Below are 23,066 nucleotides of genomic sequence, written 5' to 3' on the forward strand. Positions count from 1 at the left end.
ATGGCTTGTTTTGTTTTTATGTGTGTGGTGGATTTCTATAATAATCAATACAGTAAAAAAGACACAGACTGGTTCATAGTATTAAACATTTTTACTTAAAAATACATGCATATGGATGTTAAAGACACACAAAGTAATGACAACTTTCACCAGTGGAAACAGTGCTGAATCAATCTATAAAATGGCTCAAAACACATTTAACGTCATTTTTATTTAAACACGGTTGAAAATTAGAGAAGCAACTTTTTTTTTTTTTCCTGTTTCAATAAATATATATATATATATTTTTTTTAAATTCTGAAACACAAAATATTTGATAAAATTGTCAGCGCATGGTAAAGAGAAAACTAAATTACTAAAAGCCATTGGAATAAATAAATTTAGAGTCTAAAATGGCCAAGAAAGGGAGGCTATGCTGGATTAACTGAATAGACATGAAGTTTTCTCCACTAAAATGTTCTTTTTTTTTTAAATAGACCTTTTCTAAGGTCATAGTTTTGGATCTTTGTCTCTGTATGGAAAGGAGTCCCCGCTTGTGAAATGTTGCTCAGGTTCAGGAATCTTCACCAGTGACTAGTTTAATTGTGTGTAGTCTCTGGGGAATTAAGAGATTTCCTGTTTAAAGAAATGAGAGAGAGAGAGAGGTATTAAAAGTAACTCAGGATTTTTAACTAAATATGATAAGATATGAATACATGGATAGGTGCGCTGTTTAAACTGGTGAAATGTTTAGAAGAAAGCACGATGCCAGCAATCCCACATGCCTCTCTGGTGTTAGTGTCTCGCAAAATCAAGTTTTTCCACATTTTGACATGTTGAAAATGCAAACCACCAATGTATATTTATTCAGTTCTATGTGGAGGCAATGACACAAAGTAGCAGATAAAAAGTGAAGTGTAAGAAAAAGACTCATATGAATACTGATGTGTTCCTTGGTCTTCATGATGCTAGATTACACACCAATAAATTCTATGTACTAATTATTAAAAATATTTCCTTTTAGTGTGCTTTTCACTTCACAATTATCCACTACTTTCGGTGGTCCATTACATAAAATCTAAATAAATGACATTGGTTTGTAAAAGTGTCAAATGTTCAAGCAGCACAAATAGTTTTGCAAATCATTGTATGAAGAAAGGTTTTGCATTCCAAGGCATGCAAAGGTTGAAGAAACATCCAGGTGAAATATAAGTTGATAAGATTTAAAATAGAAACTCTACCTTATCTGATTCTCCTGTTCCTGCCGGAGGAGTGGGCAGAGTCACCTCATCCTGGGTTGTACAAGCAGATCAAACTTAAAAGTTGGATGCGAATGCAACAGCACAAAAGTGAAGCACCATACTGAGTAAAAACGTTGCAATTACAAGTAAAAAGGCCCATGCCATTCAAGCCCAAAAGCCTATTTTGCAATTTAAGCAAAAGTAAGTCACATCAGAATCTAATCGATCCTAATTTGCCCATTTTTCTTCTCAACCTCAGGTTATATGCAATGCTTCTGAGCAACAGAGGCTTAAATAGAAGTCCCTTTTCACCGCTCCCTGAACATTTGTGGAGGACAAGAATGAAACAGCGAGCTTCCCTCCTTACCTTATCTACACTATCCAGAGATGAAGAAGGTGATGTGGTGGTTGTGATAATCTGAGAGGAACAAAATCAAAAAGGAGCGTTACAAACACACTTTAATTTCAATCCCTCTCAGATATAAAGAAATAAGATGCAACAGAGCATTAACCTGCAACAGGTGTCTGCAGAGTTTTCAGTGATAGTGTCATAAAATATAGCAGTGACATTTGTAAAGTTTTGGTGTGTAGCATGCTGAGAAGGGCAAAGAGTGTATCGAGTAAATGAGAGAGAAGGTCACTGAGAACAGGAAGTGCTTTTGTTTATATTGTCAACTGGAAATAACTTTGCAATGACGCAATAGTCTAACTGAATGGCAACTTGCTTTCATTTCTGATTACATGAGATGGAAAAATTAAATGACTCAAGTCCAAGAATACAAGTACAAGTCAAGACACAAGTCTTTAGGGCTGAATTATAAGTCAATTATAAACCTAGGATACAGAGAGATACATATTCTAAAACCTAGGATACAGAGGCATGCAACCATTCATCCACAATAGTAGAAGAAGGTAATTCAAAGTCCATAGATGCATTTCTGTAAGCGATAGCAACACCAATACAAGGGATCCAGACTGCTTAGACTTTCACAATTTGTCACATTGAATTCAGGAGGTTCAAGGAAATTATTGACATTTAGTTTGACAAATAAAATGTAGCACTGGTAGCACCTAGGATTTGCAAGAAGAGAGCCATTGTTGAAAGTCCTGCTGTTGTCCCCCACAAGCTATGTAAGGGACAAAGACAATATTTGGAATAAGCGTTCTTTTCAGATGAGACCGTTTTGCCGCACATGTCAAAAAAGCAAAGGGCATCATCCTTCTTAGATGCTTTTCTTCAGCAAGATCAGTTGATTAGAGTTGATGGGAAGACGGATTATAAATGTAGGGGGAAAAAAACTATGAGAGGCAGCAGAAAACTGGGGTAGAAATGAACCTTCCAGCAGGACTCGATGTACAGAGAATGGCTCAATCAAAGTCCAGACTAAGCATTAAAATTCTATGTTTATAACAGATTTTCATCCAGTCTGATTGAAGTTGAGCAATTTTTAAAAGAACAAGTAAAACCTTTGCAGATGTGCAAAGTTGGTACAGATCTGCTTCTGAACAGTTTGAGCAGGCGTTGCTACAGAATAGATTCCACAGAGCTCTGACTCAGGTGAAGCTTTCCACACTTATCAGATTCTTATTTAAATCACTTCCCTTCCACCAACTGTGTGCTATGTTGAGTTGATCCGTCACACATCACCCAAGGAACACCCAGAGCGGTATCTGGCGGTAACGTGGCAAAATGTAAAAAGTTCAGGGAGTTTCAATGCTTTACACAAAAATTATGTTTTTACCAACACACTTTTTCTTTTCTTTTTTTTTTTTTTTTTTTTGACTGACCCTCTTACAAGAGTTTAAAAACTTTCCAGAGAGCAAACTAACTTTCTCTGAATAACACTCAGGGGACATTCCTCAACTGCATCAGAGGGAAAAACAAACTAATATATTCCTATATGGGGATTTTTATTGGAACAAAAAGATTACTTTCATTTTATGGATGTGTCCTTGTGCATGCTGACCAAGCTAAAACAACACAGTATGCTGCCCATAATGAGTAGTTACCTGTGCATCGGTTTCTCTGACAGTGGCTAGAGGACGACTGGAGGTTTCAAACAGGTCTGGACTTTGTGTGAGTAGCTGTTCCTCCTGCAAAGATGATTATAAGAACATAATTCAATATAAGCGTTATATTGTTGCAATGGTTTTTATCTATTGTTTCAATTGTGCTTTGTTTCATCCACAGCACTTGGGGATTCTTCTATTTAGACTTCAAGCCGCATGCAAAAAAGCATTGAGCATATTTTACATTAAAAATGAATCATAACATTTATACCCAGTCCAGCTGACACAGATGAGAGCATTCTGTTTGAAGCAAATTTACCTCTCTCTTCTCTGTCCTCTCCAGAGAGACTGTAGGTTCGTCTGGGAAAAGTTCTTCCTGTTTCAAAGAAAGAAACAAAAAATTCTTTCATCATAACTTTTAAACATGCACACCCTTGGTGCAAAATATACACAGCAGATGAAGCGAGCTGCACTGAAACTAATTCAACCCTAATGATTAAATTCAGGTAGTGGGTGTGTCGTTAATCAACGCTTTCCAGTATTTGTGTGGGCACAGATATTTTGGAGTCCCCAGAGACACTGGAGGGGGAGAAAAAAAGCCTTTTTATATCTTCTGAGCTTGAATCTGTAAAATAATCCACGTCTTCAACATCACATTTAAGAGAAAGCTCCCAACTGAGACTGAATTACTAATTTGGTCAACCACTGCCTACCTCGTATTCATAAGTATATTCTTCATCGTCGTAGAAGTCCTCATTTTCATCTTCCTTTTGCTTGTGGTCAATATTCATCTTAAGAGAAAAAATTGCAATTAGCAACATTTACATCAGTTGTGTGGCTGAGAACAAAGCCAAGAAATGGCAAAGCAACCCACCGATTAAGTCAACATTTTAATTGGAAGCACATAGATATTAAAACAGATACATGCTCCATATCATATAGGCATCATCCATAAAATCTACTGTTAACTGAGGGTGTCATAACTAGAATTAGTTATTTAGTTCTAGTTAAAAGGGCTGTTATTTCTTGTCAGATTATGTTATGTCATGTTAGAATTGCGAGGAAGTTTGTTTTGAAGTTTAGTAGTTCGAGAAGTGTTAGTGGACATTAGGGGTGTAACGAGTCATTCGGCTCACAAGACGGAGCAATGCAGCACACCGCATTCACGGAGAGACAACAAGATCACAATGACAATATTTTTGGGAACTTTTTTTTGTTATCAAAGTACAATCTCTTAAAAAAGTTTAGAAATGGTTATTTGCCACCAACAGGCAGGGAAGCCCATACTTCCCTGCCCAGCTGCAGTGTACATCAGTAGTTTAAATGTTTTTTTAATTATAATACCTTTACCATACAAAATTAACGTCTCACTTCAAAATCAGACAACACTAATTCTCAAGATTTCATCTCATGTTTTGCTTTTATAGATTAGATGCATGGTTTTTAAGTTGCTAACTGAAAACAGACCAATGCATTTCCTTTCATTAAATTTTATGTCACATCCACTGAGGGTTGTTGGATGAATGACATGGACAAGCTTCCCTTTCTGCTGCACACAAAGAAAGCAAACTATTATCTAAGATGTTAAGAACCCTCATCTTCTTCCAAGAGTCACATCAAAAAGTGCCACTGCTGGCTTCAACTCAGCTGGTAATATTGTTTGCATCATCAGTTACACCCCTAATTTTTTTGTTTTTGGTCAGTTTAAATGAAAAGATAAGTTCAGTTTCTATGTTTAGTTCAACACCCTCTAGGACATTTACCAGGCCTTGTCTCTGCCTCTTATGTCGTCCTTTATTTCCTTTGCCCTGGTTAAGAAGTCACAGTCAGAAAGAGAGAGAGAAAAAAAAGATAAAACTTCCTCATGTTTCTGATGTTGGTAGAAATATGGTTGATAAGTTTAGAGTGATATTAACAGCAAGTAAGAAGTTAATGATTATCAAGGTGAATATAAAAATATTCAAGACGTAATCCAAAGTTTATTATTTGAATCACACCACTGGCTTCATGTTTTAGCTCATTGATAATTTTCTTCATTTATTCAGAGGAATGTTGACAAAAAATAAAATAACTCAGTTGATGCAAAGTTATTGAGACAAAAATCCACCTACAAATGTGTTTGTGGCTGATTGAAGTTAAACCATTTATTACTGTTAAATTAGAGTTATGGCAAAGTTGAATTGAAATTTTTTTCTCGAATTCACATCATTCTGTTTTGTGTAGAATAAGTTAAAACATGAAAGGCAAGTGTGCACCATTAAATTAAACTGAGCAGTGTTATGTATTTTATGTATATTTAAAGTGTATTAATGAGAAAGCTACGGCAGCTTTACTTTCCCATGTTTCCTGTTCTTCTTCTTTGGTGCTGAGTTCTTCTTCAGCGGTTCGTCCTGTGTGAGAACTGTCTGCAGCACAGTTTCAGGCAACCCTGAGACTGTCTAAAGACACATTTACAGAAATCATGGATCGTTTTTTTATGATCAAATTGCATTTTAACATTACTTTAATTCAATATTTAATGTAGATTTTAGAATACTAATTATAGAGTGATTCACGGAGCGCTAATTGATGAAATTATTGAACTGAATAATATTTAACCAAAAAGAACAAAAATGACAGAAAACAGAACCAGTCACACCCAAAAGCAGCATTAAATTATGAGGTCCCAAACAATGCTGAGGATATTAGGAGTTCCTACCTCCTCAAGATTGGTATAGTTCAAGGTAGAATTGACCAGAGTCAGATTCATTTTGAGTGAAGACACTTTGTCCCCGTCCCAGTCTTCTTCCCCTGTCCCTTTGGATCCTTTTAATTTGGTGAGTTTCTTCTCTCCGTCCACTGTAGTTATGGTCCATAGCGTTGGACCCTCTGCAGTTTCAATCAAAGGACCCTTCAGAGAAAACAAAATGGACGACCGTCAGGATGTGTGTAATTAGGGAGATAAAAGGGCCCCATCACTTCAGTACTGCTGCATGTTAATGGCAATAAAAAGCGTGTTGTCAATGTGGGACATGCGATGGTTCAGTGGAAATGCATTGATATATTTAGACCTGCATGTATTGTTGAGTGTGTGTGATATAGTGAACTCCCATGGTTCTTATTTTATGAGGAAAACAACTTAGTATGTGTCCACCATTACCAAGGTGAATACTTACAGTTGACAGAGGATCATGCGGCTGGACCTCTAAATGTTGGTCCTCATCATCTAACGCTATCAGCGGCTTGCTGGTGAGATCAAATTTCAAAGAACTCTAAAAAAAAAATACAAAAACAGTCTATTTCCTCACAATGTTACATAATGACTGATTTGATTAGCAAAACAAAATTCTTACGCAAGAAATATAAAGACTAAAAAAGATGAATTTAAGAGTAACAGAAAAGAAGAGAGGTTTTTGCATTTCATTTTCTTTACTGCCATATTTTGGACATAATATTGGGTTGTTTATATTACATTTCTATCCTTCCTGTCCAGGCTGTAAAATCCAGATTGACATTACGTACAGTGTACTCAGTGATGACATTGGAGGTGTGAGTATCAGTTTTTTCTTTTTTCTTGGATGTGGTGAGCACTTGGAGCAGTTCCTCTATACCATCCTGCAGCAGCCTGTCAATCAAAGCCTTCAACAAAGGCAGCTGTGGGGGGAGAAAAAAAAAAAGGTGTGCTTTGATTACAATGGATGATGTGCCATCCATTTCATAGACTTATAAGGTCAAAGCTTACCCTTATTCCATAGTTTTCAAACATTTCTTCAATGTCCTAAAATGGAGGCAAAATATTTTCTGTGACTCAACTGTATAAACCTAGAGAGTGCATCCCAGAGGAGGAATCACATTGTTAAAATGTCACATGTTCAACCTTCATTTCCAGAGACTTTCCAGCAGTGCCAGCATCCCCCTGTACAGATATGGATGTTTATAAAGCGCACAATATGGCAGTTTCCATTTCCATGTCTTTCACTCATAAATCATCAGTAACTACCTTTTCCCCTTTCAGGCCTCGCTCTCCTTTTTCACCCTGAAAAATATGACAAATAAAGCATCAAGTTCATATTTCTGCTTAACCCATTCTCAGTGAACAGTGATACAATCTTACCTTCATTCCTGGTGCACCCTACACACAGAAACAGAGGAGCAAGACATTTTGAGCATGCATCTAATATGCATGACATCAAGCTTGCAATGTTGTTTTTATTCTTTCCACAGTCAGTTTCAACCTAAAGTAAAGTACAATGCAGCCATCGCTCATCCACGATTTAGATTCTATCCAGGCAATGCATGAATTATGCCAAGCGGCACCAGAAATGACGTGCAATTATTTATGAGCTCCCCATGCTGCATGCAGAAACATGTGTCTAGAAATAGTAAACTCACAGTAGCTCCTGGTGGACCCATTGGGATTGGAAATGCCTGCCGAATGTCATCAATTGTGGCGCCCTGAACAAAGATGGATCCACTTAAATTAGTTAATATTCATAAGTTGATTTTCCTACATGTTCTATATATGAAAACTGGGGGAGTATTAATAGTATTATGGGAGCCAGTGTGTGTCAAAAACTGATTCTGCAAATTAGTTTTTCAAAGTTAATTGTATATAAATTGCTCCATTTGTGGCACATACAACAATAACCTCTTTAAAAGTTGCAGAAAAAGTATTTTTTAGTATAGTTTTGACATCATAACCATACATATAAAGTCCCTGATTTTCAATATTGTTTTTAATACTTCCATAATTAGAAATGAGATTTACAATACATAAAAACACCTAATAGAAATGGTAAACTTTGAAAGAAATTGCTACACAGAGAATAAAAGAATAAAACAGTAAAACAACGATTCTACCTGAATCCCTCACTGTTAAACATTTGAAAGGCCTCACAAATCAGACATCTGCTTCCGGGTTAAGATACCACAATAAAAGCATGGCTTTGTTTCTACCTCAGTCGTGACCAGCACCTGCCTCCCTGGCGAACCTGGAGGCCCTGGCTCCCCTTTACTTCCATCTTTCCCCTTAAAAAAATAAAAACAAACAATTAGTTGGAAAATCAGTTTGAAAGGTGACAGAACAGTGTTTTTATCACCTTCTAAATGACTCACATTAACACCAGGATCCCCTTTGTCGCCCTTAAATTTAGAGGAAAATGAACACTTTTCCAAAACAATAAAACATGGCACCAAAATTGTTACTTTGAAGTATTTCATAAATACCTTTTCACCGTCCTCTCCTTTGAACCCATTTTCTCCCTGTGAATAAAAACAGTTTTAACTTTTTGAAGTTCATGGGAAAAAATACATAAAATATGGAGTAAGACTGTCATAAATGTAGCTTGCATTTCTCACATCCTTTCCAGGGAGGCCTCTCTTCCCATCAATCCCTGGTCTCCCCTGAAACAAAACCAAAAAAGTTAAAACAGAATGCTAAATTTTGGATTGAATTAAACGTTTTTGTTAAGAAAAGGCCGTCAAGCCCTGAGACTACTCTAACTGTTAACTGAAGAAACAAGCAATAGGTATGTGAACCTAAATTGACTGTACAGCTTCATCTGGAGGGATTTAAAGTGATACTCACTGGAGTTCCTGGTAATCCAGGCATTCCAGCAATCCCTTGCTCTCCTCTCTGTTCATTGACACACACACAACTTGTCTTAAACTTGATTAATCATAGAGAATATGACGAAATAAACCTAACACACACTTGAATGCTCTGAGCTCCAGAAACTCTTCCTTCCTTCCCAGATCATTTGACAATTAGGTTTTTTATTACCTGCCCATCTGCATGCACTGAAACTTGTACCTGCGTAGCAGTAATGCTTCAGAATATTATTTAACTCTCGTCAAAAGTGACTGATAAAGTATGAATAATATTGTGGTGTTCAGGGTAATAAAACTCTGCACAGAAAACAATCAAAAACATTGTTTCTGAGTGATGTGGTGCTGGCATAGTGGTAAGGGAGCACTTGACTTAGACTCGCTTATCAGTCCATCACCTGTCAACCTAAAATAAAAACACCTAAAATCTAAACCGTATTAGAGAATCGGTTAGATCTTTATCCAACCGATAAATTGTAAAGCTTCCATTTTTCTGTAAAACTGGAAACTTTACAATTTATTCCCCACTAAGCACCTGCAACAAAATCTGACTAAATGTTTCCAAATCTAGGTTAGTTGCAACAGTTATTGTGTTTGCTAAATGTCAGACTGAGATACTAAAAAAGATACACTTTTTTCCCCAAGCCAGGAGTTTATTTGCATCTCATGGCATTATTGCTTCAGGATTCAGAATGGAACACCCTTTTCCATTCTGCACAAAAATTTTCTCAGCACCAGAATCAGGACTTTGTGACAGCTTCCCCAGCTTCCCCAACACTTTTAGTTTTGTTGCAATATTGGTATTTATCCATTTGGTAGACCCATCTGTCATCAATCAATGGGTCTTTGTATTTTTGATTTTGGCTTTAGTTTTGGTTCGGTTTTGTCATGGTCATTGAATCTAAACTTCTCAATTTATAGAAAGTACAACAAAAAAAATCTTTATCGTTCCGTCATTCACCAAAAAAGAAATTAATTGAAATAATCCTAACTGAAAAGTTTACTCTTACTTAATGTCAGCAAGAAAAAAATCTTATACAAATTCTCCAAGTATCTGGTTTGAACTTGAGGGTTCAACTTCAGGGTTTCTTAAACACAACTTCTGTAGGGTTCACCAAGTTTGATTTACTACAATTTAAAGACAAAGCAACACCAAACATAATGCAGTTTAATTCCCATTTCATGGATATACACCAGAATATTACAGTATTATAGAAATTTAATGGGAATATTATGAACAATAATTATGTGTCATTAGACCACATCTTTCCTCTCCTTTGCAGCATCTTATAAGAATAGTTTCTAATGATAAAATTAATCTCATTATCACAATCTGGACCTGAATAAGTAACAGAAAATTGATGGCTAATTACACAATTTAGATATTAAATTATGTAAATCACATAAAAAAAGCTTGCCATTAAAAATAGATTAAGATTGGAGTTCATATAGCGTATAGTAGGGTTAGTGTTGATTGTGCTGAGTGAAACCTTCAGCCTGCAGCGCTACCACCTCCTGAAGTGTTGGAGTCTATAGATGCATACATGCATAGAGCTCACAAAAACTTTTTATATTTTATATTTATAATTCCACTATGTGTGGTTAGTTGCTAAACATCTTTCTGTGTATCTAGAAACAATTTTGCACCAATTTGAGGGCTATTCAAAGGAACTATTTATTGTATTCTTTATGTACTTACTGGACCAGGTTCACCTTTATGCCCTTTATCTCCCTACACAAAAGACAAAACATTCTTTATTTTGGTGAGTGAAATGATGAGAAGTTACAGAGAACTCTTGACTGAACTTTTCAACAATTCAACCTTTATTCCCGGTTTTCCTGGAAGGCCGTCAAGTCCATCTCTTCCAGAGCCCTGTAAAGACAAAATGTTTAATATTTGAACACATTCCCACAAAATCCCACAAATTCCCATATATTTTCCACAAACAGAAAAATGTTAACATGGGATTATATTTTGGGGCACCTGCGAATTTCCCGGTAATCCAGGTTTCCCTTCTGGTCCCTGGAAGAAAAATGTGAATGTTTAACAAAACTCACGGATTACGACGAAATTACATTTTTGCAAGTAAATATTTTTGTAACTGCCTCTGTTAGCACTGCTGTTGTCCATTGTTCCCAAGTAATTTCAAGCAATTTTCATTAATTGATACGTTTTCAATCCCTTAAAAACTGTGAACTTATTCCAAGACTGTTTACACAAAACAAAATAGAAATGCAATATACAAATGGGGATGAGTGATATATTGATTAGATTCAATGTATTGTCCTAGTTCAAGCACAACCCTGCCTCCACCTATTTCTCATGTTTTTATGTGACCTTTCAGCCAATTGGAATTTGTCGTTATCTTATGCTACAGTTTAAATAATGATTAATGATCAAGTCATACAATATTTATTATCAACCTAAAAAGATGTTTTCTGTAACCAAACACAGCATGTGTTCAGAAGTAGCCAGTTTTGATTATTAATCTCAAAGGGAAAATAAATTAAGTAATTTCTTAATTGAATTTAATTACTCTACAGAATAATCCCCAATTCTACATCCTGGTGCATACCGTCTGCATAAATTGAAACTATTTTGAGTTTCACTTTACATCTCTTAATGACATCTGTAAATATAAACAGCTTAGTTTAATATATATATTTAACTTGACACATTAGGGAATGAATCCTTACTCTTGGCCCAGGTAGACCAGTTTCTCCTCTCAGGCCAGCCTGGCCCGGTTCTCCAGGGTCACCCTGTTGAAAACAATAAAAACCCAGCAGAGAAAAACTAAGGGTTATCATCTAATGGGGAAAAAAAAAAAGTTAAATTCTGACTGAGGATGCTTCCTGTTCTAGTTACCTTAATAACTCTGGTCAGTATGTTGTTTTCTGCAACAACCTGGTGATAATCAGGACAACAAATCTCATTTATTCCCAAGAAAAACAATGAAAAGCAAATATTGTCAAAACGTTGATATGTTTTAAGGACCGAAAAGTGTAAAAAAAGTGATTTAGATTTGCCTACTTGTGTACCCGGGGGTCCAGGTTTCCCCTTTGTTTCAATCCAAGTTGCGTTAAAAGAACAAGAACAAAGCAACAGTTAGGATCTGAGACGTCACACAAAACGCCAAGTGTTTGCGGCACAAGGGAAAATTAGACTGTGCTTCCAAGGGTGACACACACAAAAAGCCAAGTTAATTAGCGTCGTATCAAATCAGGAATCACGTCTTTACAAGAGGATAAAAGGTGGTGCAGCATTTAAAGGGTGACTGACACAGAAGAATGATCAGAAAGCAGAAACAATAAGCAGCAACATCACTGAGAGGATGGGTGCACACACAAACATACCATCTCTCCTTTATCTCCCTTTTTTCCATCAGTACCCTTTAATAGAATAAATAAAGGGTGGGTGAATAAAAGCCTGACATTGTTACTAAAAATCTGCTGGGAGTGCAGTAAAATGGAGTGACCATCATGTAATGCAACTTACAGGAAGACCTGGTTCACCTTTTTCTCCAGGGTCACCTGGTCGCCCTGGTAACCCCAATGGGCCCTGATTAACAACAAATCAACAGAATTAAGCTTTTGATTAGGAAATAGTCTTAAACCAGAGCAAACACTGATATAGTATAATTAAAGTTGCAACGCAAAGAAAAAACTGAGGCAGGCAAACAGGATTAAAATGGAAAAAGTTGATTTGTGCATTATTTTCAGTTTGACATCTTTACCAAATCTATGCAAGCTGCATGCTTGATCCAAACATGTTAATTATTCAACTGAATCACAAATCGGATAAAAATCTGTTCTTTAACTGCCATCGTTTTTGATCATATTTAATCAAATATGATTGATTAAATGCAATCAAACACTTTTGAATTTTCATTCAAATCTGTGTTCTTTGCCACTTATCTCAAATTTAAGGAAGCAAAAAAACAATACCCTTATTCCTCTTTCACCGGGCTCTCCAGTTAACCCTGGGTCACCCTGCAAGGTTCACAAAAAATAGATGTTTTACAGCAATATTTCATGTCCTAATTGATACCGACTTCCTATGGAAATGTCTATGTAATAAGAAGCATAGTAAGATGCTAAAAGCTCAAAAGAAACCACATAGACTGATCGTACCTTCGTTCCTGGCTCTCCCTTCGGTCCAGATGCTCCCTGTACGGACAAGTGAGAATGAATATTCATGCATTCACATGGCTGTTTGTACAGGCTGGACGTGAAATCAAGAAAAAGCTAAAGCTAACATTTTCTGCCCTTCACTTCAGTGAAAACTTTCTGTTGATGTCGTTAGACATTTGCTCCTGTTTTAACGCTTAAATAACTTGAAATGCACTACGTGGCAAAAGTATTCACGTTTTGGGATTTTATCTGGCGTCAGAACAAAGTGGAGCATAAATCCATTAAAACTTTACAACACAAAAATGTAATGGGTGTAAATAGCTTTGTACTTTGACCTTTGAGTTTGAGTTTGAGTTTTGCTAGCAGTCTGTTGTGTTTGGTTGGAATTTTAATCCACTGTTTTACAAATAATCAAATGCAATGAAATGAACAGCATTATACCAACAACTCATTTTAATTGCTGCTTAACAGCCACACAGGACTTACTTACATCTTTACCTCTTAATCCTGGTTCTCCAGAATTTCCAGGCAAGCCAACACTTCCTTTCTCCCCTTTTGCACCATCTTTGCCCTAAAAAAAAAAAAAAACAATAAACAATAACCTTTTGTTTCCATCAGTATTTATTGAGTCATCGTGGGTTCTGTTGTAGTGGCCATTTCAAATCGTAAATGGTGTTTGAAAATAGATTTATGTGTGGAGAACAAATGTTTTTCAGTATTTTTTTAAAATTATTTTTTACTGAGGGAGATTTAATTTAATACACAAGAAGTCTGATGTGTGAAATGTATTATTTTCAAACACAAAGTAAAGCATGTAAGTAGATAATGTTTCAAATCAACATGAGTTCAAACTTGTACTTACAGACAACTTTACCAAATACTTTCACATCGACAAAATTTTACTGACCTTTGGTCCTGGTTTTCCTGATAGACCAACATTTCCCTAAAAATAGCAAAAACATTTAAAATATTTAAAAAAAAAAAAATTTATGACTTTGCTTCACAAGATGAAAGCTGTTTCAACTCACCCTCTCACCATTTATCCCCTTCTGTCCTGGCAGACCTGGAATCCCAAAACCAGGACTTCCCTGCATAAACCAGAACAAAACAACTACATTTAAATTTCCTCTGCTTCTACTAGAACATATGAAGACTAAAATAATATTTCTTTTTCTTTTCACCTTCTCCCCTTTCTCTCCTTGATCTCCTTTTATTCCCTGAGGGCCTGTTTGACCAATTGGGCCGAGATCTCCCTGTAGGAGGAAAATGTTCACGTACACAACGTGGACACACAGTCATGAGCGTGGCAAAGAGTTTTTTCCCCCCTCCCACTCCAAATGATACCCTGTGGACTGAGATTAAAAAGGTCCCCTTTAACGAAGCATTCAGAAACCGACAGCAAAACTTAATGAGAGAAATCTTAATTGTGTTTGATAAGCAAAGCCAGAGGGCTGAGTGAGTGTGCAAGAATATCCTGAACAATTAATTAGCAATGTTTTCATGGAGCAAAACATCAAAGCATCGCTCCCTCACAGCTGAGAGACGAACCTTCAACCAGTTGAGACAAGTAAATCTGGCCAACTTAAAAACACGTGAGGTTGTGGTCTTCCAATCAATTAATAGTATTGACGGCTTCAAATTTACAACTAAACTTTTCAACTACAAAAATGCGTCCCCATCTTTTCATTCTACAGACATGATGAAGATTAAAGTAAAGCCAATTTATCTCAGTAACTCCACTCACAAGCATTCAAGCATCCATTCTGTTGCTGCAGTTGATGCCATTTGGGTTAAATGAAAACTTAGTATTTGAGATTAGAATATTTTAGGCCAATAAAAAATTAATTAAAAAAAAAAAATACATGTTTAATAAAACGTTTGATATCTGCTTAAAGGTTGTTATTTTCAAAAAGTCGGTTTGTAGAGACTGATGTGCAATCGACTCAAAGGGGGAAAGACACACACACCTCCAAATTGCACATTGACCAGGCTTTGAGTGACCTAATGAAGTTGTGATCTTCTCAGGGTTCAGCTGCAAAATATATTGCTTGTCGTAAAGAAGCCCAACGTCACATTTAGCATAAGGATTGGAAATAGGAGGAGCAACAGGAAGGGAAATGGTGGATGTGTAGTTAAAAAGAGATTTGCTATCTAAATGGCTAAATTAAAAAAAAGTTAAAGTGTAGACAAAAGATGCCACAACTTCATGTTCTGTTAACTTGCTGCAAACATGTCCAAATGTTCTGTGAAAAGGACACAGATTTTGGAATTTTGTGCAACATTTATTCGAACTGCACTTGTCAAGTGATGCACTAAGAGCAGCATTACCAAGATTTTCTTAGTGGTGAATTGGGGTTTATGTTAAATTATACTACTTGCAAATATATTGTGCTATTTTCACCTAAACAAAGTAGAATCAATAAAGATGATGATGATAGAAACTGACTCACCCTGGCACCTTTTTTTCCAGGTGGACCAATTATCTGCCAGGTTGGGTGACAAAAGGAAGGAAACTCAGTGACAAATGCTGTAATTTGTGTTATTTAAATGCATGACTTTGTTTTCTTACACCCATTGCAGGATCTCCTGGGGCTCCTCTTTGTCCTTCATCTCCTTTCAATCCAACTGGCCCAATTAATCCCTGGATCAGTTGAATCAACTTGTTAATATACTGGATTTAAAAAAAAAAAACTTGGTTTACTGTCTTTATGACAATTCAGTGGTGTAGCTGCTGTTGGTCCCGAAGGCAACAGTTTTTCTCATAAAATTGTACAAAGCTTCAAATCAAGAACAAAAGAACTGGAAAAAACATAACTAAGGGTTTAATTTATCCATTGAGAATCCAAATTTTACTCAAAATTCTTCAAATCTTGAAAGCAACTTCCTTACTTGTTCATTTCAAAATTTGAGTATTTCTGCTAAAATGATGTACAAGATCAGAAGCAATTCTAGTTCTTATTTTCCAGTAAAAAAAGGAAAATAAAAACTTTACTGTATGCCTTTATATTTTTTTCAAAGACAGTCAATGAAAGCAGTAGGTGTTCTTGTGTGACATCTATATTTCTAAGAATAATAAACTTCACTAACTTGAGGTCCTTGTGGTCCATCAGGTCCTTTTTCTCCTTGCTCTCCCTAATAGAATATTAATAAAAAAAAAGGAGTTTACACATTTTACATCGACATGCACACCCACCATTATCAGTCTTATGCACTGCTGAAATAAAAATGATAAAATTTTAGCACAACAAAAAGAGTTTTCAATCTAAGGAGGGGAGAATACATTTACTGAAAGAGACAAACTCACCTTGTCCCCTTTGTCTCCTTTGACGCCCTTTTTCCCCTGAGAGTAAAAATGAGTCACACCAACTGAATCTTTTCATCACAGAGTCTCAGTTAAAAAACGTTGATTATAACTCATTCCAAGCTAGCACAACCAATTCGTATTTTCTGCAGGGTAAAGACAAGCAAAGGTTGTTGCATGAAATCAGCTGAACATAGAAATGAGCTACGAACCCGGGGGCCACCAAGTCCCTGGATGCCCTGGTCTCCACGGTCACCCTAGAAGGGCAAAATCTATACATGAATCTAGTTTTTATTAGAAATATGACATTTTTCATGCTGTAGATCAGTGTTTTGTACCTTTAGTCCCTCTGCTCCTGTTAAGCCAATATTTCCCTGTAAAATAAACAAAAACATTCAGAAAAGTTGTTATTGTCCAAAGTACATTTGGCGCCATTAGACGCGTCTCCTGGCAGGACAGTGAACAGGCAGCTAGCCTTTCATCATTGTTCAAGGTTGCAGCACACAGAATGGGATCTTTGCACCATTTTTTCTGTTTTCTATCAGGCCACATGAAGTGTTTGACTAAAGGTTTGTCCATCTCATCTGACCAAGCCACCTATTTTTAAGTATTAACAGCCTTCATTCTTTTGTGTCTGTGATCATAGCACAATGACAACCATCGTTTCTTTTCTCATTACTTTTGAAATTGCTAAATTGAACACAGCAACACTGATGCTCTACTTGTGTACCTTCTCTCCTTTCTCTCCTTGAGGGCCTTGGATTCCTTGTATACCGAGTCCATCTTCACCCTGCAGAAGATGCATCCATAGCAAATTAAATCTATACGTCCAAGATGTATTTACTCACAGGTATAAAGGGTGCTTTACCTTTTCTCCTTTGTGACCTGGCAATCCTGGTATGCCATCAATGCCGATGGGACCAGGAAGACCTGCAATTCCCTGCAGGCATTTGCATAATGTAACAGTGAAACAGTTAAAAAAAGGATTATTTCAATATTTTTTTCCCCACTAAGTTTAAATATTAGCCCTTCTTTCCTGGACAATGTCTTTTCCCACTATTTATAAATGTAACAATTATGAACTTACATCCTTTCCTGGCTCTCCTTTGTCTCCTTTCAAGCCTTGCTTCCCTCGTAAACCCTTTCAAAAATTAATGAAGAAACCCAGCGTATTATGTAACAAAGAAAGTGAATCTGCGGTTATAAAAATAGGCATAAGTGCAAGAATTGTGTTGAAGTAACATGAAAGCCAAAGAACCAACAAGTCGTTTAACACAAAGAAATACAAGAGAGGTTTCATACTTACTTTGGCACCCATAGCTCCAGGATCTCCCTACAAAGCACAAAAATAAAATGTACCAAAAACATCTCCATTTCTCCCAAATTATTCAGTTTGTTACGTAACACATCAGCGGGCAAGAATAAAACAAAGAGAAATAGTGAATATCTACCTTCACAGATATTCCTGGTGATCCTGGCGGGCCTGCCTGGCCGGGGAGGCCAGGTGATCCATTCGCTCCCGGTACCCCAGGTGGTCCCTGCGGGCCCTGAGCAACTCCAGGAAATTAGGTCTGAATTGTTCAGCATCACTCATCGCCAAACACCTTCTTAAAAAACTTACTGAAGATCCAGGTTCTCCTTTTCTCCCAGGCACAAAATTTGAATCTGTACCAGCTATAACATAGCCAGGCTCTCCCTTTAATGCAACAAAAGTAAAAGGTGAATTTTTGCACAATGTTCGGATTGTTGGACAAGTTGCTGCAGATATTAATTCAGAACATAGGAATAATTGTGGTGAACTCCTTCTGGAGAACATCAGACTTACTCTCTCTCCCCTTTGTCCCTTTGAACCGGAGACACCTGGAGGTCCCTGCCAAGGGACAGAGATGAGACAGCATGAAGAGATAAAATGCAAATTTAATTTGACAGATTTGAGATTTAAAAATGTTTTTTCCCCACCAAGTTTAATAATTTGTGGTTTTCATATCTCTTTAAATTAGTCACAGTTATGTTACAAGCACAAACCTCTAGATATTTTCATCCGATTTTCTGTGGCAGACCAATAGTGCACAATTTGTGTTCCAAACAAAAATCTGAAAAGTGTGGGTACGTTTACGTTCAGTCCCTTTTGCAGAAGCACCTGTTGCTACAGTCACAGCTGTAAAGTATATTTCTAGAAACGTTACGCATTCAGGGATGGAAACGTCTTCTCATTGTTCGTCGCAACATTAGTTTTGTGTGTGTGCCTTGTGTGGCATTATTTTATGTTTTATGTATTGTCCATATCCACAACAGCATTTTGGTAGGCCCTCTTGGTACATTACAGAAAAGAGAATCATCAGGTGCAAGATATGATTTTTGTTGCATTTAGAGAAAAATAATATTAATATTTGATCAAACTAATTCAAGTTCACAAAGTTATTTCAAAACTTGTCTTGATCTCACCATTTCCCCCGGGACACCTGGAAGGCCCTGAAAAAGAAGAAGTAAAAACAAAATATGATTTTTTTCAGATTCCGACTGAAAACAATGGGATTTATTTGTTTCTGAATTTAGTTACCCGCTGACCAGCAGAACCTGGAGGTCCCGTTCGTCCTGGTCGTCCTGGCAACCCAGGGATACCATCCGTTCCTGGAGATCCCTATAGATCGAGAGCTTGAATCTTTACACAAATGCAGAACTTCCTCAGCATTGTTAAGAAATAACACATTGAAATACTTTTCTTAATATGATGTGAATACTTCACATTTTTGTTATCAAGCAGGCAGAAAAGCTGATAAGTTCATTCGTTTTGAAGGTTGTTGCACAAATTATGGTTTTGTACACTTAAATATGGTCATTCCGTTGATTTCTGTTGTTGCACATTTTGGTCACCAGAGGGCAGTGTTTAGAATTGAGTAGTTTTACAAAGACTGGGCTAAAATGCATCTGGGGACTTTCTGTTTGCTCTGCTTGGACATGAACCCCAATTTTCATGATAAGGTCACATTTTTGGAAAGAATTTGATGGCATGCATGTCCGGTACAAGCAAATTCAGCACATCTGTTGTCAAGATACAAATGCCCAAAGCAGTTGTGAAAACCGCTGAAGAAGTTAGCATGATACACTGGATGCAAGTGGAGCGTGGCACAGGTGCTCCAAGGTGTCCCACATAGGAAAACAATTAGTCCTCAATGTCATATGAGATGGATTTTGTCTCATCACAACTTTTAAATATGTGCATCACTGTTGATGTGCTCCAGACTTGAAGACTGTATGTATATTGGGATCAGTGGTGTGGAATTTTACATTACTCTGCTGGCACAGTGGGGCAGAGATATTAAAATGCATGTTGGAGTTTGCATGTTGATTCTTACCTTCTCTCCTCTTTCTCCTTTGGATGATATGAAAGGATCAAACTGTCCAGGGCTTTGCCTAAATTGCTACAAAATGATATTTTATAAATATTTTTCATGATGAAAAAAAGTCTGAAAAATGCTGAATGAATTAAACTATGAGAAAAAAAATGATCAAATATAAAGCGTAAACATACCAAACCACCAAAACCGTTTCCCTAAAATGAAGGAAAAAAGAGAGCTAGAACATCAATTTAAATAATTTAAAATGCTACTGTGAGACAGTTAACACACCTTTTCCCCTTTCTGGCCCTGTTGAAGTATGCATTTCAGATGATTATGAGCAGCAAACCAAAACACGATAGGAGAAGATTTACTTGTTCAATTTGTTGAGGGCTACACACCTTGACACACTGTGAGGCGCAGGGACCTAAAGGCTTATTCAGCTCCTCTGGGTCTTCAGTCGGAGTGTCCAACTGAGCAAACTGAGCAAGAAATGACAGGAGAAGAACACAAAGTTAACTCTCCAATGGAGCCTCGTGGCATAGAAGGCTTGCCTTTGACATTGGATCTCTCTCTGCATTCATGTCCTCTATCCACTTCTCTGACGTCAAAATGAAGTCAAGAACAGTGACGTATTTGCTCCTGCAGAGCCATTGTTTGTGAGTTTGAAGATGGACTGAATGTCTCCTATTCCACATGAATAACTCCCTTCTCTACACGAATCGAAATTGCACATTCCTGTGCGCTCTGAAAGACTTCTTACAATAAAACCGCACCATAACCACAAGATAACTGCAACGCTTCGATTGGCATTGTTTTTCATTTGTGTGTGCAGGAAATATGAACTCATTCCACTCATTGTACTATGAAAAGTAAGAAGAAAACTATTGAGGCAGTCTTTCCTTTTCTTACCTCATCCTGTAGTTTGAATTCAGAGAGAAGCTCCTCACTGCAGATGCTTTGGATAAATTCTCTCTCTATGGAGGGGAAGTCATCAAAGGTTGGCGAGTAGAAGATATTTTTATAGCTGCTGGGAGCTGCAATTTTACTCAGCTCCTCGATGTCGGCATTGGAAACTCCAACTGCTAATATGCTAACCCCTACAGAGAAATGGATTGAAATATTCAATGTCGTATACAGCAATGTGCCTGCAATAATTTAGCATTCACCAAAGTGTTTAGAGGAAATTGAGATATAATTTCTCTATTTCAAGAGAGTTAAGTTTTTTCACTTCTATAATTTTAAGTGTATTAATATGCCAACATATTTTCCAAATCATAGACTTTCACCTTCATCAGCTTAAATCAAAGCTTTTATCTATCAACTATTAGTTGTGCATTCCACAAATCGGACCTTTACAGCTAAGTTGGAATAAGGAATCCACAGACAAAATAAACAATTAAAGGTTATATCTACATTTTACCAGATATCATGTATTGTGTGCAGCAAATGTGTGGAAGAAGACGGCCTGTGTTTGGTCTACATCGACATCAGGGACATTAACACAAATCTGCACCTAATTTTGACATCATTCCATTTCACAGATTCAGATTTATTCATATCCTAAATGCGCAATTGATGTTACAGCAAGTATAAGAACTAAAAGACAAAATATCAAAGATTAAAAAATAAAAGACAACAAAACATACCAAAAAGGAAATGAAATACAAATCAATACCTAATGGGAAGAGTACAGCAGTGTATTTCATGATTGACTTACAGTCAATCAATAGACAAACACTAAATCAGGAACAAGACTCCCTACCTTGTACTGCATTAAAAAGAGATATTGCTGCAAAAACATCAATGCAGTACCTAGTTTTAGTTTCATAAACATATAAATCAAGAACTATTTTGTTCCATTTTAATGAGTAGAAACTCCATAAAAGAATGTCAGCAAGAGTAGAACGTTTTGTTTTTTAGTTGTTTTTTTTTTTTTTTTTTCCTGAGAGCTGAAAATACAAATTAAATTTAACTAGAGACTAAATTTAAAAAAGTTGGGCATTATAAAACTTGGAAAGGCAAATTTTTTCAAAAGGTTCACAGGTTTTTTCATGAGAATGGTTCTTTGGATACAAAAGGTTGCCAATATCTAAGCTCTCAGAACAGACAAAATGTGTGAAATATGCAAGAACACATTTAAAAGACCCTATATTGTTAGGTTTTTCAGGCTCACCTAAAGCACGTGCAATCTGGAAGGTGGCGTCACATCATCCTGGGCCCTGCCGTCTGTGATCAGAACCAGAACATGGGCCACATCTTGTCTCATCCCCAAAGACTCCTTGAACAGTTCCTGCAGAACGTAGCCGATGCCTTTTCCTGAAGACACAAATATCCTAATGTAGTATTCAGACAGCTTCTAATTATCTCTAGTTTCTATTGGGACATCAATAGACAAATCACTTTTGATGATGTGGAAGACAGAGAAAAGCACGGTTCACCTTTGAGTCGGTTCAGCTAACCTGTTTTGGTGTTGCCACCTTTGTAGCGCAGCCCTCTGATAGCCCTGAGCACAGAGTTTCTGTCTTTGAAGTCACTTAGATGAAACTCAATACGAGGCTCATCGCTGTAATGAACCACGGCAACCTACAAGATGACAAAGGAGAAAAGTGCTCATAATCAGCATATTGGCTTTTTGATCTAATGTAAGAGTGCTGAATGGATAATCACGAGAGATGTTTAGTGGTTGCTCCATTTTGGTTGTGCTTTCTTCCTTCTGCTAATATTCTTAATTGTCTTAAGAACAAAGCCAAGTAGCTGAGCACCTTTACTTCGCCAATTTTTCTGTCCAATTATCAAAAAAAACTCCACATCATGTTATTTAATCCTACCCAGAACAAGAAGTTATCAGTAAGATAAAAACAGCATCTGCAGCATTAAAAACCAGCTTTGAATTTGTTCAAAAATACTTGCAGCCAAAGTGATGACAGTTCACATCTGGGGCTAATTTTCAGCACCTCATCAAGCCAACAAAAGAGAGAACAAGACCAATTTCACTGAGTGACAGACCTGTGTGCCATGTGCGCTGATAACTGGGAAGTAAGTGGTCACTCGGAAAATGAAGTCTTTCATCTTGGCAAAGTTGTTAACGCCGATGCTTGACGACTCGTCCACCAAGAAGACTATGTCTGCTTTGGTCTTCCCACATACTGATGAAACAGAGAAGACATGCCCAACGCATGGATGTTTGATATTCTCATATTAAACAGACCGTGAGCAGCATTTCTGAAATACCTGGCTGTGATGGAGCTGTTGACTTTGTGGATACTTTCAGGGAAGTGACTGCAGCCTCCTCGGCCTTAGTGACACTGGGCTGGACTGGAGGCGTTTTAGTAGTTATGGAGTTAGCTGGTGGTGCAGCTGTGGGGGGCTCAGTGCCCTTGGTGGCTGGTTGAGCAATGGTTGGGTTGACGACAAAAACAGTGTGGGGGCCAGCTGTGACACGAGGGGAGTTCAGGGTCACACTTGCACGAACAAATT

General features: G+C 37.0%; 1 protein-coding gene across 1 annotated transcript in view; it reads right to left on the bottom strand.

The window, feature by feature from the left end:
• The window catches only part of col7a1l (collagen type VII alpha 1-like), a 59,759-nt gene that overhangs the window by 15,481 nt on the left and 21,212 nt on the right, over window positions 1-23,066 (bottom strand). The window contains 59 exon segments of the mRNA XM_055054620.1: window positions 1,221-1,271; window positions 1,588-1,638; window positions 3,231-3,314; window positions 3,550-3,606; window positions 3,944-4,021; window positions 4,994-5,038; window positions 5,564-5,668; window positions 5,929-6,120; window positions 6,386-6,481; window positions 6,732-6,863; window positions 6,952-6,987; window positions 7,087-7,125; window positions 7,210-7,245; window positions 7,324-7,341; window positions 7,602-7,664; window positions 8,166-8,237; window positions 8,325-8,351; window positions 8,436-8,471; window positions 8,568-8,612; window positions 8,797-8,844; window positions 10,516-10,548; window positions 10,639-10,689; window positions 10,801-10,839; window positions 11,514-11,576; window positions 11,683-11,721; window positions 11,848-11,874; window positions 12,171-12,206; window positions 12,313-12,375; window positions 12,762-12,806; window positions 12,948-12,983; window positions 13,438-13,518; window positions 13,855-13,890; window positions 13,976-14,035; window positions 14,129-14,200; window positions 15,398-15,430; window positions 15,517-15,588; window positions 16,035-16,079; window positions 16,252-16,287; window positions 16,461-16,505; window positions 16,587-16,622; window positions 16,979-17,038; window positions 17,117-17,188; window positions 17,336-17,389; window positions 17,555-17,581; window positions 17,700-17,795; window positions 17,870-17,944; window positions 18,074-18,118; window positions 18,694-18,720; window positions 18,809-18,889; window positions 19,605-19,670; window positions 19,781-19,801; window positions 19,878-19,895; window positions 19,988-20,068; window positions 20,499-20,686; window positions 21,763-21,777; window positions 21,780-21,905; window positions 22,049-22,172; window positions 22,596-22,735; window positions 22,821-23,021. Coding sequence (XP_054910595.1) covers window positions 1,221-1,271; window positions 1,588-1,638; window positions 3,231-3,314; window positions 3,550-3,606; window positions 3,944-4,021; window positions 4,994-5,038; window positions 5,564-5,668; window positions 5,929-6,120; window positions 6,386-6,481; window positions 6,732-6,863; window positions 6,952-6,987; window positions 7,087-7,125; window positions 7,210-7,245; window positions 7,324-7,341; window positions 7,602-7,664; window positions 8,166-8,237; window positions 8,325-8,351; window positions 8,436-8,471; window positions 8,568-8,612; window positions 8,797-8,844; window positions 10,516-10,548; window positions 10,639-10,689; window positions 10,801-10,839; window positions 11,514-11,576; window positions 11,683-11,721; window positions 11,848-11,874; window positions 12,171-12,206; window positions 12,313-12,375; window positions 12,762-12,806; window positions 12,948-12,983; window positions 13,438-13,518; window positions 13,855-13,890; window positions 13,976-14,035; window positions 14,129-14,200; window positions 15,398-15,430; window positions 15,517-15,588; window positions 16,035-16,079; window positions 16,252-16,287; window positions 16,461-16,505; window positions 16,587-16,622; window positions 16,979-17,038; window positions 17,117-17,188; window positions 17,336-17,389; window positions 17,555-17,581; window positions 17,700-17,795; window positions 17,870-17,944; window positions 18,074-18,118; window positions 18,694-18,720; window positions 18,809-18,889; window positions 19,605-19,670; window positions 19,781-19,801; window positions 19,878-19,895; window positions 19,988-20,068; window positions 20,499-20,686; window positions 21,763-21,777; window positions 21,780-21,905; window positions 22,049-22,172; window positions 22,596-22,735; window positions 22,821-23,021 — 3,776 coding nt within the window.

Source organism: Poeciliopsis prolifica, unplaced genomic scaffold (genome assembly GCF_027474105.1).
Source record: "Poeciliopsis prolifica strain line A6 unplaced genomic scaffold, Auburn_PproV2 SCAFFOLD040, whole genome shotgun sequence".
In the NCBI taxonomy this organism is placed as follows: Eukaryota; Metazoa; Chordata; class Actinopteri; order Cyprinodontiformes; family Poeciliidae; genus Poeciliopsis; species Poeciliopsis prolifica.